Below are 18,001 nucleotides of genomic sequence, written 5' to 3' on the forward strand. Positions count from 1 at the left end.
GGAGCAAAAATGCCTCCCTTAGAGGGCCCCCCCTGAGGCCAGGAAGGCCCAAAAAACAGAGTGGTGGAGGTGGTGCTGTAAAAAAGCCACGCTCACCCAATCACATGGCCATGCCCACCTGGCCACGCCCACAGAACCGGTAGTAAAATATTTTGAATCCCACCACTGCTCTGAACCCATATCACATCAACAAAGAATGTATATATAGTATCTAAACTATGTGTTGAATTCTCTGAGAAATACAAAGAACGCCAAGGAGAATTTTTGGTAAATTCAGTGTAGGTAGTCACTCAGTTAATGATCATTCATTCAGTGACCATTCAAGGTTATATCGGCACTATGAATGACAGGTCACAGCTTCCCCAGCATCCCCACACAGTCATATAATCATGATCTGGGCGTTTGGCAACTAACTTGTACTAACAATGGTTGCAATGTCTCACAGTCACATGATTGCTTTTTACAACCTTAGCTGCTAGCTTCCCAAAAACAAGGTCATTGGGGAAACCAGCAGGGAAGATTGAAAGTGGATGTGGTAAGACTCCCATATCTTCAGCTCTGCCACACATGTACCGCATCTCTCCACACACCTCACATACACCAGCAGCCACCCCCGGGCCTTTGTTGTGGCTTGCCAGCAGCCTAAGTATCCACTCCAAGCCCTACTAACTCATATTCTCATTGTTGACCCTTTACACACCCTCATGCAACATCAACCCCCAAATCCTGCTACATCTGTGCAATCACTCTGGTAGCTTCCTGCCCCCTCCAAAACCCTGCAGTAGCCACCCACAAGCTCCACCCCACTCATGATGCCACACTAGCCCCTTTTGCATTTTCACACAGCCAGTAGCAGCCACTTACCTGCCCACAAACCTGCTTGCAAGCCTGGGACTTGCAACTTCCTGCTGGCTTCTTCTGGCAGCAAGTTGCAAGTAGATCCTTGCTTACCAACCTGGGTTCTTCACTTGATGATGGCAACAAGGCATCCTGGGATTACCATCACTAATCACATGGCATTGCACTGTAAATTAAGCATTGCTTAATGGTGTAAATTCTGGTCACAGGTACTGTCATTGCCCATTACCTGCAATTAAAATCAATGCAATGAAAATTTGCAGCGCATACACATCCTGTGTGAAAGACTGCAGTCCTTCATTGCCAGAAATTTTAATGGTATACTTTTAATTGTCTGCCTATATACGTTCAGGCAAGTGGCACATAGAACCAGAAAATAAAAATAACAACCAGGTCACCCCATTTGTCTTCTAAACTGAAAGAAATAATCTGCCCTTCTAAACTGAGACCTTGTATGCCATGTTGTCGTGTAAAGCACAATTTTATGGCTGAGTTATAAGCTCCTGAAAAAGACGATTTTGTAATGGAAACGGAAGACATGATTAATGGATCATTTTATTTAATTAGAGATATTTATCCTCTTACTTTTTTCCTGGAAAAAAAGATGCTGCGCCAGCTCTTCTTCACTTCTCTATCTGCCTCTTGTGATCTCTTGAATCACAACCAGGTCAGACAGAAGACATATTTTATTGGTTCTAATGAGATAGCCGACAGGCAAAGAAAATATTTCATACAGATTGAGTGCCCTTTAAACAGAATTGATTCAAGCAGTTTGTTTTCCTTCATCCTTTCTAAAGTTATATCCCCATTCCTTCCAATACTATGGCTTATGAGCAATCACTGTAAGATGAATAGTGCAAGCAGCTCTTCTGTATAATCCTTTCACATCATTTTATGGCACTTTAAAAAAAATTATGCTTCGGTAAAGCATTGCTTTGTTCTGCTGCACAGCTATCCACCTCACTGAACTTATTCTCATAAAAAAAAGGTGGAGGGAGGAGTGACTTGTTCCTTTTGCTAAGGTGAGAAGTGGATTGCCTTGCCAGTTCAGTAAGAGATAATCAAAAGTGCCTGACTTAGCAGGAGTAACTTCCATACAGTTGCTTGTTTTTATTTTGCAATTATTGTTGCCCTTTTTATTCAGTTATATTGATTTTTCAGAGAATTTCTTCCTTTTTTTAATGAAGGGAAAATTCTCCATTACCCAACAGACAAATGAAGACTACACAACCTACTTCAGCCAAGTTTATCTGAACAGCACTGGAGACATAGTATAAGGTCCTGCCAATTAAGAAGAGCAGTTTTATATAGTCTTATAATAAATGATGATCAGTAATGATGTCAAATGTTAATCATTTTATTTCAATAAACAGGTTAGATTTTCTTCTTACAATGAAAATACACATTAAAGCAGAGGTCTGCATAAATCAACTTTGGGATTAATGGTTCCCATCTAAAAATATAAGTGCTGGTTAAGATAACTCATGAGCTGACATCTGCAAAAGCCTAAGAAACCTTTAGGGAAGCTTACTTGAGTACAGGGACCTTAGTAGCATGAAGATCTTGCTTTGGTCATTATTGATCCCTTCAGTTCCAGGAGATTCCTGGAAAATGTGCTGTGCTCAAAATCTGGTATGGATTGTAGAAACACAGTTCTCAGGAAAAAAAAACAGTCTATATAAGAGAAAGGTAGGATATGGAGCATGAAAATTGGGTTGAGAAGTGAATGCATGTTCAAGTAAGGAAATGTTGAGGTTTAGGTGAAAAGGGTGCAGTAAGATTAAGAATTAATTTATGGTAAACTTAGGCAAAATACTATAGAGTGACTCCAAGAGATGATGAATCCTATCTTAGCTGATAGAGTTCCAATAGTCAAATAAAGGCAATTCAAAAAGAATATTTCTCAATCTTAATATGGAGCTAAGTCACAAAAGTGACCCAACTATACATTTTGGTTGAATTGGCAAAACTGAGTTGTGTAGGATCTTTTGAATAAATCAGCAACTCATCTAAAGAGATAGGTAAAATCTTGTCCAAAAGTGATTTAAAATATTATACATAAATCTTTGAAAGACCAAGAAGTTGCACACCAACTTGAACAACATTACCATATATTGAGGATTCCCATAGTGAGTGTCAAAAGCAGTTAATTATTAATGTTTCTGTTTCATGAAAAATAGACGATAGAGCCCTCTGAGATCCAATTTGGTAAAAATGCATGTCTTCCACGACCATTCTAAGAGTTAAGAAATGAAGGGATGAGTGTAGTGACATCTAAGGATTGCATAGTTCTTTGGAATGGAGATAGGAAACCACCATCTTAACAAAAATGTTAGCAGTACAGGCTGGAAAGAAGGAAGGGAAAGTAACTTGTAAATTTTGTGATAAATTGCTTTAAGCTGCTAATCCCCTTCAGAGCTTCTGCTAGCTGTGCTATATTGGACTGAGTGGTCAGGCACTTTTTGGTGAAGTTGCAATGATATCCATTTTGTTGGAAGATATTGTACAGTATATACAATATACACTGTACTTCAGGGTTAGAGAAAGTCTGTGTGGAGATAGAAGGAATGAAAGACAGTAATGATGTCTACTCTTCCCACTAACACATTCGGATATTCTGCTGAAATTCTTTACTCTTTTGTTTATGTTCAAGCTGACCTGGATTAATGCTGTCAAAGTTAATCAGGTACCTTGATAAATGACTGTCTCTTCTATTTTGTCTGGTAGTCAGTTCAGCCCCTTTCATTCTATTAGTTCTGAGATCCTGAACTAATAGCTATCTCATCAATATATTTCCTCTCTAAATCTTCACTTGTCATAGGCAGTGGTTTTCAGTCTCAAGTCACTTGCTTGACAAGATCTTTAAAGTTAGTTCTATAAAGTTAGTTATACCATGAAATGTTCTAGTTGCACCAGCTAGATCTGAACTGTACTGGGTTGTTATACATCTCTCAGTCATTAGGCTAATTATAAATCCCATGGTGGTTCACTTGATAAGAAAATAATTTGAATTTAGGAAGAAGTATAATTCATATTGAGTGAGGAAGTCAGTAAATTTGATCAGATTCCCATACTGATGAGGAAAGGAAATACTTAGCATTGGACTATTGCAACTGTTGAAGTTGCTTCCACAATGACCTCAGAATCTTTGGCAGACTGGTAATGTGGGGGGAGGGATCATTGATTGTGATTGATTCATCCTCATTGTTGGGCTATCCATGCAAAGTCTCCCAGGGACAATGATTAGATGTTTCCTGTTCCATATTCCCAAGTAGACTCAAGAAAGTTAGGTAACTTGATTTACTGTAGAGAATTAGGGAGTCATACTTAAAAGTTCTCACTTCACAACATCTAGGAATCTTTCCCTTTAATTCCAAAATAAGAATCTTCTTCCTTCTGCCTATTTGAATCAGTGGCTACACGGATGCTTATTTCCCAACCTTGAAGATTTCTGCCATCTGCTTCTTGTTTACAATTTTTTTTTTACTTGCTTGGTTTTGGAACTAGAGCAAGAGACTAGCACCTTAATTGATAGTAGAATCCCTAGAGAGTCTACATTCATGATCCCTAGGTATCAGATTCACTTGCTATAGTAAAGGCTGTAGGAAAGTCTGTCAAGTTATCAGACCTCATACCAGGGTTCAAAGGTCTCTAACTCAACCCTTCATTGGCAGGAGATGCACTTCCAGGTAGATCAATACCTTTATTTACAGATAATAATCCTCAACAATGAATCATTGGCCATTTCACTCTAAAAAAATGTAACTATGTTTGGGATCCAGAATTTAAAATGTATAATTCTTCAGATTTTCTACTTGAATCAATGGATACAAGGCAGCCTGCATAGGTAGTTGATTCATAACAGCGTAATAACTTCTCTAGGGTGGGAATCACAGATTCTCATCTTACCAGTTTTCATTCTTAGATCATGTTCTCTCTTTCCTGTTCTGTAAAACTGGGACTGCACATCTCCCAGGCCTCTGAGGGTCTCTAGTGAAGGAGCAAATGTGAAATAACAATCCAAACTAAACATGAAGAAGGCAGAACTTTTACTGCTCTTGGGGGCTTGACTTTAGGAGTCGACAGACAAGGTTTCAATTTTCTCTTAAGCATTTTGTTGTAATTTAAATAGTTATGATTTCTGACTCCCAAGGCAATTACAGATAAAAATGCATTAAAAACAATATAACAGAAAAAATAAAACAAAATGAAGAATGAAGATGGGAAATTTGACCAAAAAAAACCACAAACATGAACATGAAGAAATAAAGTCACACATTTTCAGCAGGGGGAAGGTCTTCCTAATCCATCACTAATGTTGAACAGCCACCTAATAATGGGGCATCCCCTCCTGGGGAAAAGATCCTGTCCTTTGTGCTAAAACTTGAGAATTGTGTTACTGTAACATGCTTTTCTTGGAACAGCGTTTGAAGCTATTGTGCAAATTGGAAAGAGCAGCACAAAAAATAGGGAAAGTCTCTTGGAAATCCTATATACAGTATGTCCCTGTTGAAGCAGTTTCACTAACTGTTTATTGTCTTCTGAGCTCAATGCAGTATACATACAATTATATATAAAGACTTATATAGCTTAGGCCTAAAGTATTTACAGGACTTCCTCTTCCACATAGCCCTTCTCAACAAGCATGGTACCTTTTGCAGATCCTGCCAATAACTAATTTATTTTTTCTGGATTGGATCCCATATTATGGAAGAAATGGTGACTGAAGTCAAAGCAAATTTCTTTCTTGTTATGGTACAACAGGGACTTAAACATAGTTTTCCACCCAGACCTTACAATATTTCATGGTTATATGTGTGGTATTGTATTTCTTCTTCATTTTGCAGTATATATGTTTTCAAAACAAAATTATAAAAGGGAAATTGGTGTTTTCAGAAGTAATTATCATCAGAATATTTAGTACCTTTAAATTCATCAGTAAAGTTCAGCACTACTGACATTATTATATATATAATGCCAGATTGTTAAATTTATAAATATGGCTTTGGTCAAGTCATGCTTATTGCACCTTAGCAGCATTCTCCAATTTAGTTTTGACCCAGAAAAAAACTATTCCTGCTATTTCTACTATATACATGTTTACTTCTAAACACTACGGATATTGTTTGTGTGTGTGTGTGTGTGTGTGTGTGTGTGTGTGATGTGTGTGGCTGTAGCTGTGTGGGTATGTGTAATAGAACAATAAAATGTAACAGAACACATACATATAGCCTTGATGCATAAACTTACATAATCCAGGGAAGATTTACTGCTAAGGCATGAATTGGCCTTCTTATTGGGTATCCAGAAAAAAACAATTGGACATATCTGCAATTATGTGTACTGCCAGAATTGTGAAGCATGAATCTGGAATGAACTACAAAATTCACTGAAGCTGATCTGCCATCTGTATGCATCCGGACTTGTCATCTGCCCATTGAATTGCTAAACTGCATCATATGGCAGAATTGAAAAGATCTGGGCAATCCCAGATGTAGCTATGTGTTTTAATTAAATGATCCACTTTTCTTCTTTAATGGTATCTTCTTAACCCTTTTTTTTACAGTCCTGCTCCTCAGATTTAATTTCTGTGATAAAATGTAAATATTAAATTATGAAAAACTAACTCAGCCTGAGAAACTTTTGATTATGTGCTGAAGTTAGAATCTGCATAAACTTTCTAATTTAGTATCCCTTAATTTTCAGAGGCTTCCCCACTTATTTGTATGTGTGTTTGTATATGCAGTTCCTGTTTCTAAGTCAGTTTAGCCCCAACAGTTAATGCCCATATCTCCTTTATTCCTATGTTAAAAGCTGTTCCTGCCCTACTGGATTTGAAGGGAAGAAATGTGAACTGAATCCAGATGACTGTGAAGATAATGATTGTGAGAACAACTCAACTTGTATGGATGGAATAAACAATTACGCTTGCCTTTGCCTACCCAACTATACAGGTCAGCCTATCATTTTGAAAGATTTTAGAAAAAAACATCTCCAGATTACACATGAAGTCTCAGATATCTTAACTGATCTTTTTTCACATTAGGACGATTTGCTTAACTAATACTGGGTGTGGGGTGGGTGTGGGGGAGGGGACCAACTTTATAAGAATGCCACAATCTGAATTGCTTTCACCTTCCCTCAGGAGAGGGAGCAAAACACATGGAGAATCATTATATTAATTCATGTAGTTTTAATTATTCTTCAGTTACATCAACTTTAGCTTGCGGAGTGTGGTTCCCCACCTAAACAGGTGCAGCAAATAATGTCCAAAGTGCATTAGAAAAAGGAAACGAGTTACGAATATTTTCCACCCGAGATAATTTAGAAAATTTGAGTTGGACATCAATATAGCATAGAAAAGAGAGAATTCTTATCCTAGCAAAAAAAAAGTGGAAGGTTACAGTTTTTAAAAATGGCTGGTTTCAGATATTTAGGAAAGTATCTATGGTATTTATTGGCAGGAAATTTTCTTTTCTTAGTACTATACAACTCTCACCCGTGATACTGATATCAAAATAAAGTAGCCAGAAAAGTTGGGTATATATGTGTATGTATTTCTGTATCTAAAATGTTGGTATATTAGTTATTACTTAAGAGATATTCTATTCACTACAAAGCATTAAAGTGTGGCCACTTTGCCTTAGAGCTTTGTCATCATTGCAATCTTCTGAAAGTCTCATCTATTTTCTCTCCTTACCGTAATTCAATCTCAGCATTCTGGTACCCCTGAAATTTTTGGTAGCATGTAAGAGTAATAGAAACATACGTACGTACATACATACATACATACATACATACATATCCATAGACCTATTTTGTAAATTGTGATGTTTCCATAACTGTCTTCATCATATTGCAAATTAGTCGACAGTAACTATACTGTATTAATCCAACACCACAAATAGATCAGATATTGCAAAAGTTCAATGTGGGAATATAATTGCTACTTTTCCTCTGTTTTAGGCCACTTTAAGATGTGAATGGATCATTGTTCATAATAAAAACATATTGTATTGATTTATGCAAGATTTAATGGGCCTTTAGTTTCCTTCGGCGGTGCTCTTTCAGCCTGTATGTTCTAAATTCGCACCTTGATGCGATGCCACTTATTGTAAGGTTTGGGGAATAGAGATTCCTATTTCACATATAATAATACTGACAACATGGTTCCTGTTCAAAAACAGAGATTTCCAGTAAGTAATCTGTCTATCTGTACATGTCAGGTATTTCAGCAAGCAACTCTACATTTACTTGTTTTATTGCCTTCACATTAACACCCATATCCATTTGAAAACTATAGGGAACATCAAAGCATTTTGTTCAAATGTTCCTTAGAAGAAAACAAAAAGCAATACAGAAAATAATAATATATATGCCTGTGCTTAAATGAGCACCTTTACTCTGATATGTGATATTTTTAGCAGTCATGCCCTAATTCATACAATGCAAAATCTCCAAAGTTTGAAGAAGTTTCCTCAATTTTTCTCTCCCTCAACACTGCTCCCTGATTTTAGAAACTGTAATTGCATTTATCCAACAATTTAAGAATATAAGCCACCATATCATAAGCCTGTTATATTCGCAGTACGGTGATGAAAAAGAATTCTATATTCTTTTAAATATGAAAATGTGAACTGGCCATGTTACTCTCTGAGCTCTGGATACTTAGAGAAAGGCCCCTTATAGGCTACATAACATGGGATTCAATCAGTGTCATGTTTGAGTGAGCTGGTAAGAGAAAATCTAAAATTTCTCAAACTTGAAATGTTTTTTTGGGCTCTTTTGGGATGCTTATGTAAATAGTTGGCTTAGAAAACCTTCATCCTGATTGAAAACGAACTGCTGCAATTAGCCATATTTTTGCCAGAATTTTTTGTAATGGTTGAACCTGACCCGAGAGTTTAGAAACTCTGAGCCAATGATTCTCACGATATGAACCCCCATATGTGAATAGTGCATATTAATTAACAAATTAATTAAATTTGTAATGAATGAAAAGAGTATATTTGGTATAGGTATATTTTTGTTATTGCTCTTTCTTAATAGGTAAAAATAATTTTACTAAATAAATAAGGTATTGTTTTCTCCCTTTTTTTCCTTTGCTTTACTGTATCAATTATTTGTCTGTAAGCAGAACATATTTTATTAACATATTTTATTTTATTAAGATATCAAAGTTTTATTTAATGCTGAATTTTCACTAAGTAATCTAATATTCAGTAAAAATATGTTTCTTAGGAAAAAAAGGCAAATTACCTTAAGCCATACAGCAATAGTAATCAGTGTACAAAAATAAAAAAATTCTCTTCCTATATTTTCCAAGTGTCAGGATACTATAGGTCTACACCTTTAGAATTAGTCTTTATTCAAAAATTTATCATTTTTAGCAGAGCAATCTTTGAAATTAGGTCTTGTGTTCACATGTTGCAGCATGGCAGGCTTGAACATTCTTTCCTTATCTTCTTTGCATATTTTATACAAAGCATAACTATGCTCCTAAACATATGTTAAAATCAAATTTCTTTCCAATATGAGGAACTACTTGAGTGTAACTGATCTAGCTGAAATTCAGGTTCATTTCAATGCTGTATTGATCAGTTTTTATGACTGAAACATGCAGGGACAAATCATTCGTATTAATATTCTCTATTTTTGACCTCTGTAGCTTCTTTTACTTTTTGGTTCATAATTTTGTTCATAATCTTGCTTTATAAGCTTTGACTGCATTGTAAACCACATGAGATACCTTTGTTTAGAATTCTAGACATAAGGTACAGAACAGCAAACTTCCCTAAATCAGAGTGACTATTTTTACTTCCTCAGTAGTGGAAAAGGAGGCAGGCATGGAAGAGAATAAGTTGTATCTAATGAAATGTGATTTGATAAAACATGTGATCTTGCTCAAACTGGGCATAATTTCATTCTATTGAAAGAATCAGACTGTGTCCAACCACAGCAGCAAGAGACTGGGTGTTCTGCAATGCTAGTAATTTAGAGAATTATTACCTGCCTTTCTAATGAGAGGTAGATCAATAGTTTTGCAGTTTGCTAACATTTCCCTTTTACTCCAAGAAAAGAGTCTCCTGTTTATTTGAAAAACAATAGCTTTTTAGTAGGCCACGTACTCTGCCCTTTGAAGGTTCCATTGCTAGTATCTCCAGTTATAAGTTATTCCTCCCAGACAAGTATAAACCACTTTCTTTTATGAATAATCAATTGATAAAAACTCATCATTTAGTTCTAATCAGCCAAAGACTATTAAGAGCAAACATATATTTTAATCTGAATCTAATCCATTTTGTATTTCAATTTATCACTTTCTCTAAAAAAAATGAAGCAACAATTCTCTCCCCACTTATAAATTGATCTTTAAAGCCTAGTCATTCAATCCTGGTAAAAAACAACAACAACCCAATAATAGCTATCAGAAACCACAACATACACATTAACCTTGACAAAATAAGTCCACTTTAAATTCCTTTTGTTTACTTTTCTTGATAATTAATCCCATGAAATATTGCCCTACAGGTTGGTTTAATGATAAACAGCTTCCTTATAAATAGTTAAAAGAGGAAGTGAGTATACCAAGTGTCCAATATGGAGACACTGAAACATGGCTTAGGCAAAATGATTTCCTCTTCTCCCCTCCCAAAATTCTCAGATCCACTGAAGATCACTGAATCTCTTTTCAGAGAGATTCTCTGGAACAAACATATGGGTGACCCTTGCTGTGTCCATTCTCCTAAGCCAGAGGTCTTCAAACCTGACAGCTTTTAGACTTGTGGACTTCAATTCCCAGAATTCCTCCTCCAGTCATGTTACCTCAGGAATTCTGGGAGTTGAAGTACACAAGTCTTAAACTTGCCAAGTTTGAAGACCCTTGTCCTAAGCACATTCCTAATTCAATGTAAAACCTTTTTATAATCATTAAAGTATCTATTTTCTTTTGGGGTTTATATGGCTTTCCCAGTCATCCAACATGCATCAGCAGTAATGTCTTTTGCTCTTTGGCCCTTTCTAAAACCAGCATAAACATTTGGCATCTCCTTTTCCATACAGGGCTCTAATCTGTATTACCTATAAATTACTTTGCTAACTAATTTGTAAAATTATATTGTGCACTATATTAAATCTTTCTTTGGAAAAAATAAGAAATATCCAATAAAATAAAACTGATAGCATATGGAAAATACTGCCCCAACTAATACTGGTACCAATTTAAATTTAAACTTTACTCCAGGAATACCTTGTACTAACCAGTAGCAGTTTTCCAGAGCTTGGATAATTATTTCAATCTGATAATGGTTTCTAGAGAATATTATCATCTTTAATTAGAATCACTCAAATTTAGTAAAAAAAAAAAATCAGCCTAGAAGGAAGGTTGCTTGCGATTTGATCCTAGTTTCATATCTATGCTCACTTGCAAGACTCTTGATGTTGGTTTAGATGCTAGAACTTTTCCCTTCAATGTTTAAGTTGCAGGGCTCAGATTTTCATTTATGTTACATAGATCATTGCTTTGTACAAAAAAGTCTTTCTTGATAATACTGATAAATCTGATTTTATTAGTGCTTTGTTAGTAAGTTATGGCTTTGAACCATTCTGTCAGCTATATTTGAAAAGAGTTTTGGATTCACCTGAAACTGTTTTCCCCCAGGAACAGTGGTGGGTTCAAATTGTTTTACTACTGGTTCTGTGGGTGTGGTTTGGTGGGTGTGGCAGGGGAAGAATACTGTAAAATTTCCAGTCAGAGGTGGAATTTTCCAGTTCTCCAAACTACTCAAATTTCCACTACCAGTTCTCCAGAACTGGTCAGAACCTACTGAATACCACCTCTGCCCAGGAACAGTAGAATTTCTTCTTGTAGAGATGTTTTGGAAGCCTTATCTTTGAATTAAATCATGTTGCTATCAAAAGTGAAATGACAAAGAAAGTATAGTTTAATGAAATACAAATCAACATTGTTTTAAAGTAGAATGCAGATTAACCTGCATAGATTCCTGGGAGATTTTTTTTCCCCTTTTTGTCTTACTCTAAAAACGATTGCCAAGTTCTGCTTCTACCCCTATTAGAAGCAACTATAATGCTAGTTAGAAAGAAGGAATTTTCTCCAAGAGAATGGTCTCTCATGATTAAATTTTAAGAAAGTCTTGGGATGTTTATTAATATCTGCTGGAGTGTATGTGTTTGATAGAAAGAATCTAAACTGTATCAAAAATGTCAATAGATGAGTAACCTTAAAGTAGCAAAATTAAAATTGTAACTGCTGTTAATAAACCAGCAAGTGCTTCTTTATAACTTTTTCCTTTATTGGAATTTTTTCACTTACTTTTTGTTCATTTCCTTACTCTTCTCCTTGGGTGTCAAACTCGCCACATCATGTTGCCATCATGTGACGTTTCACAATGTTTTCCCCATTCGTGGATCTGAGGTGGGCATGACCTGTGCATGACGCATCTGGCCTGCGGGTCTCCAGTTTGACACCCCTGCTGTCTTTCAACATTTCTATGTTGTGTTTCTACTTTTAAATTTTTCTTCTAATAAAAATTATATATATTCACTGGAAGAAAATACTTTCTTTTGTATATTGTCAAAAGTTTATCCCAGCTATTAAATAAAAACCTGTTAAAATATAAAGGGATGTTTTTGACACAAGTAGGACTTCTACTATTTATAGCGCATGGCTCTTCAGAAATGATGCTCACTAAATTCAGTAGGCTGGTTTTTGTTTTGTTTTGTTTTTATCAAGTGAGTAGTTATACCAGCATTAATTTTTAATATGTGATGGATGTGTACCTGTTCTTTTCTTTGTGACCATCTTTGATTCCTGAAACAACTTATATGCCTGGAAGTGTTTTTTTGCAGAAGAGAGTTTTAGAAAGCAAATTTTCATTAGTGAGAAATGCATTGTTCTTTGGCAAATGAAACATGGGAGGGTCTCCAGGCCTTTAACACATGCAGGATTAACTGCTAGGAACATATGTCAATGCCGATTCATTATGGCCTCTAATGACTACAAAACAAAAGCTAGCCCAGCAGACTAGAAAATATTTGCATGCATTTGATTTCATTTAATTATTATGGTTTCCACAATGGAATTATCATAACAGAATACATACCAGTTGTGAATTCTAGTGTTTGATAATTAAGTGCACAATATTTCTTCTTCATTGAAGTAAGAGCAGAAAGGATCTGACTATTGAGAAGTAAGTCCTATAGTGAGTGCAAATAACTATGTATCCAAACATCACCTGCAACATCCTGTGCATTGATTTTCATTTGAATTTTTTTAATGATTTAATGATTCTTTTAACCTTTTTTTTTTAAGTAGAAGCTGCATTCTACCAAAGAATCACTATCTAGTATTATTTGTCTTTTCAGAAATGTTTTTGGGCCCCGAAAATACTTATAAATTTAACTATCACAACATGATATCCCATTCTAAAATGTGCTTCATTTTTGGAAAAAAAGAATTAGGTAAGCAGAATGTTCTATGACATAGGAAGGGATGGAGACATTTTCACCAATTGGCATATAGTTGTTTTGTGAATCACCACATCCATTACATCAGTAATTTCAAACACAAAGGACTTTTTTCGGTCAGTGAGCAGTCTGTCATAATATAACAGAATAAAATTAATTAAAGAAGATTGACAAAATAGTATTTAAAAGGGACATGAACTAAATATAACAAGTTTCTTAGTTCTTAGTAAAAATCCTAGAGATTTTGCCAGCTATATGTCAAAATTTGTCAATATTGTTAGAAAGACCAGCTAAAACACAACTGATATCAAAGGAATCAATATAACATGAATATTGAGATATAGATAGTCCTTGAGTTACAACCATAACTGAGTTTGCCTATCACAATCTACTTTTACAATATTTTTTGCAACAGTCGATAAGTAAACCAGTGATTTTTATGAGGTTAGTCAGTAAGTAAACCAGTGATTTTTATGGGGACAGCTTCATTGAAAACCAAAAGAAAATTGCATTTGGTTTCAGCAAAAAATCTGATTTCAGCAAAACATCATAAAAGTCATCATGTGATTGTGGGGTGCTAATGGCTATAAATATAATAAAGTTGCCAAGTGCCAAAAGTGTGATCATGTGATTATATGGGCAGCTTTGAATGCCCATATAATCACAGCTGATTGCCACAGCTTCAAATCCAGGTCATAAGTATCACTAGGGAAATCCATCATAACTTTGGTTATAAGTTGACAAGTACCTGTAATAAGGGTACAATAACTTTGTGTAAACTTCATGGTATAATGGAAGTAATATGCGCCTCTTATTTTAATTGCTCCAGATTTATAATGATAAATTGCTCTTGACTTACAATGACTATTCCCTCACTTTATGGGATTTTCTGGATTTTCCCCTTCCAAAAACAAGTTTGTAAGGCATTACAGAATGCAAATGTCAGAGCTGTTCAGAATTTTGGCATAGTTATTGATTGAGATATACGCAGGATTAAGTCTGGTGACCTGATTACTTAAATAGATATCAGCAAGAATTAGATGTTCTCAATCTATAGTTTCATACAAAATACTTGCCTACATTCTTTTTGACTGAATCATACCCTGTTATAATCAATGGGTGAGGAAAGAAACAGTTTTTCCTTCAGCTGCTTTCTTCCCATTTTTGAAAAATGGTGAAAATTAAAGAGTGTCTTTAAAATGTAGTTGTATCCACTAGCCCTCGAGTGTAACATGGATAATTATAGTGTCAGAATTATCTGGATCATATTTCATTAAAAGTAATAGTTTGGTTTAACAGGCTCATAAGACAGTGGGATGTCTGTTAAAGTGAAATGTCTCTTAAATTAAGAAGTTATCCTACTCCTGTGAACAAATCGGAGATGTTTGCTGCATATGTCTTCCTGCAAAATGCAATAAATTAAACCAGAACAAAGTAGAATAGCTTGAAAAGTAATTAAAAAATGGATTTGCCTTCTTCCCAAGCCTGGGAAAGAGGAAGTGGCCCAAAGTCATCTCCATCTTAATGATAAAAGGTTGAGGAAGCTTTGCTTATCCTATTCACCAATATAACTTATGTAGGTTTGGCCAATATAAAACATATTTAATTTCAAAAAGAAAAAGTATTTACATTTAGGTGCCAGGAAATGATCATACAGTAATCAAAAACTAGCATTGCTTCAAATATATATCATCCCAAATTTAATCTTTAAGTTTATTGACATTATGAAAACATGAAAATGAAACACAAACTCCTACACACATTCCGAATTTTAAAAGTTAGACATTAAATTATTTATAAGAAATATTTGTAAATTATTTGTAAGTTTTCTAAATCACTGTATAATTAATAGAAAATGTATATCCTTTCATTCTTGTAAGATTATTATTTCTCTATCACAGCATACACTTATCTATTTCAAATTGAAATCATTAGAAAATAATTCAAGAGAATACAATATACAATATAATCTGAGACTTCACTAAATTAATATATGAAATTATGGCGATAATAGCATATGGCAATATCATATGAAAAAACGTTAATTTTAAGCATTATAACTCCAATAATTAGCTGATCCTGTCAATTACTTCCTGAAGATACACATATGGGTATCCAATACATGTAAATGTTTAGTTTTTGTAGATTTCATTAAAACCTATATGAAAGTAACAATGATGCCAATGTGACTTCTGTTCAGGATTATGTATCAGCTATTCTGATTCTTTATTCTTTACCTTCCTATAGTCTTAAATATCTAACTTAGTGCATTCAGTTATTATATCCTTATAGAAAGTATTATAAAGAAAGTATTATATCCTTACATACTAGAATGGGTTGGAGGCACTTAAGAGGTGGAGGCACTTAAGGCTGTGGGCCCTATATCTAAACATCAGAATATTCACATATATCATCACACTGGCTGGTTTTTGGAAGATGATACTTAAATTGCAACTCATCAAAAAACAAAAATTCACGATATCATCCTGTTATTTGACTTAAAGTATATGTAATATATACGTGAAAATGAATGTCATAATGCTTTCAAATCTGGATTCCTCATTGTGTTAACTTAGCTTCATTTTAAAGAACAATACATACATACATATAATTATACCTAGTATATATGTTGTGTGTGTGTGTATACACATACATGTCTTGTGTATTTGTGTGTGTGTATACATATGTAATTTGTAAATATGTATATGTAAAATATATGTAAATTGTGTGTATATATTGTGTGTCTACAGAATTAGGTGGGGTGTGCGTGTGTGTTTATGTGTGTGTGTGTGTGTAAATTCTGGACATTAAAAAATACAATGCATAATGTTAAGGCCATTATTGTGTGATTTATTTTACATTTTGATAGAATATACCTTAAAGCTACATTGCAATCTCAAAAAAAATTGTATTAGCATTTGTATACTTTGCTGATAAAATCTAAAATGTCAGCATTTATTTTCTTTCAGTTGTCACAAATAATTAACAATTATTAAGGCTCAACTCCATAATGTTCTATTTTGACTGAGACCCTAATTTAAAAATAAAGAACAAAGCTGTTTCTTTACATTTGCATAAATGGATATCAACTGGATTGATACCATTTCAGTACTACTCAAACTTATTTTCTCCTTTACTTTATGAAAAAATCCCAGGTTGATACTTGATAGACCTAACACTTTGGGATGACTTCAGCAAATGGCCAACAAGCTATGAACTAAACTGAAAGTAGCTGGGAGGATCATATTGTAGAAACACACAGTTCTGTGCTTTTTGGATATTCATTGGGCACTTGTTAACACTGTTTCTATACTAGGAAAATGGCAGCCATAAATAATTTATTGAGGAACTCCATGTGTTTCTGGTGAAGTTTTGGGAGGAATCTTTTGCAATTAATAATTAAGCCAACTTTGGGACTGCAGTGATAATGGTAATTGGCAATAATGAAGATGCTGTTACTTGATTTTGGTGCTGGAAATCAGCAAATGAGGGTTTTTTTTAACTACTAAGGTAATAATTAGCAGAATAAAAATTCTGATAACATATTTTACAGTTTAATTTTAGCCATTAAGAGTTATGTTATTAGTATCGGTATGTGCATGTGTTTGCACACGTGTAAGATTGTAAATGAAATGAAATATTGGACTGAAATGCATTTCAGAATCTCTGTGCAGGAATCATTTGATATGAAACCTTACAGTGCGGCTGAAATTGTTCAGGAAATGTAAGAGATTAGTTAAAAAAAAACTGGGATATTACAAGGGAATTTTATCATAACACTATAATTCAGAAGATTGTGGCTTTGATCATTGTGAATCATTTGTTCATTATTAGAAACTAGAAATACAATAATTTCTGTAATAATTGGAGATGGCTTTTGTTCACAGTCAAACATTACATATAAACTAGCCTTATAAAGTTTTTTTATTAAGACAAGCCTTGTAACATTGAGTTACAATCAAACTAACAAGGCAAAGACAGAATTCTGGATTATGTTTGGCACTCAATTTATTACATCCTCTAGCAAAAACTTCCTGTTTTTACCCTCTATGGAACAACCAAAGAGAAATGTATTCATTTTGGGTTATACAGGCATCTCTAAATGTGTTCATGATGATAAACAATTATTTATTTTGTTTTAGAACAACATTAATATTCATAACATTCATAAAGACCTCAACTCTTCTAGTATTGCAACCTGTTTCTTATACAATGGATTGTTTAAGGTATCTGTATTTTTTTTGCTGCATTGACTAGTCCTAAACCACAATAAAAGTTTTAATCATGGGTATGCCATTAATTTCTTTTTTAAACAAAGGGCAGTAATATCATTGTCCTCAATAGCTTCTTCATAAGCATTTTTCATTCTTCAGTTCTGATTATAATTCAGGCAACTAAACTTCCACCAAATTTATATAAAAGCTCTCTTAATTTTATTTTTATTTCAGGAGAACTCTGTGATGAAGTAATCAACCATTGCGTGCCTGAACTAAACCCTTGCAAACATGAAGCCAAATGTATTTCTCTTGATAGAGAGTATAAGTAAGTATGTACTGTTGATATGTTAAAATACTGTATATTATTAAAATACTGTATAAGCCTAATGAGTTACTTTATTAACTAATTGCCACATTCCAGTGTTTTCTATGCAAGAAAA

General features: G+C 34.3%; 1 protein-coding gene across 1 annotated transcript in view; it reads left to right on the forward strand.

Annotated features, from left to right (window-relative positions):
- SLIT3 (slit guidance ligand 3) overlaps positions 1-18,001 on the forward strand; it is a 494,586-nt gene that overhangs the window by 432,050 nt on the left and 44,535 nt on the right. Inside the window, exons 28-29 of the mRNA XM_026696342.2 lie at positions 6,673-6,812; positions 17,793-17,886. Of these exons, the coding sequence (XP_026552127.2) occupies positions 6,673-6,812; positions 17,793-17,886 (234 nt within the window). The remainder of the gene's footprint in view (positions 1-6,672; positions 6,813-17,792; positions 17,887-18,001) is intronic.

Source organism: Pseudonaja textilis, chromosome 2, assembly GCF_049901715.1.
Source record: "Pseudonaja textilis isolate UNSWEBS1 chromosome 2, rPseTex1.2, whole genome shotgun sequence".
Classification (NCBI taxonomy): domain Eukaryota; kingdom Metazoa; phylum Chordata; class Lepidosauria; order Squamata; family Elapidae; genus Pseudonaja; species Pseudonaja textilis.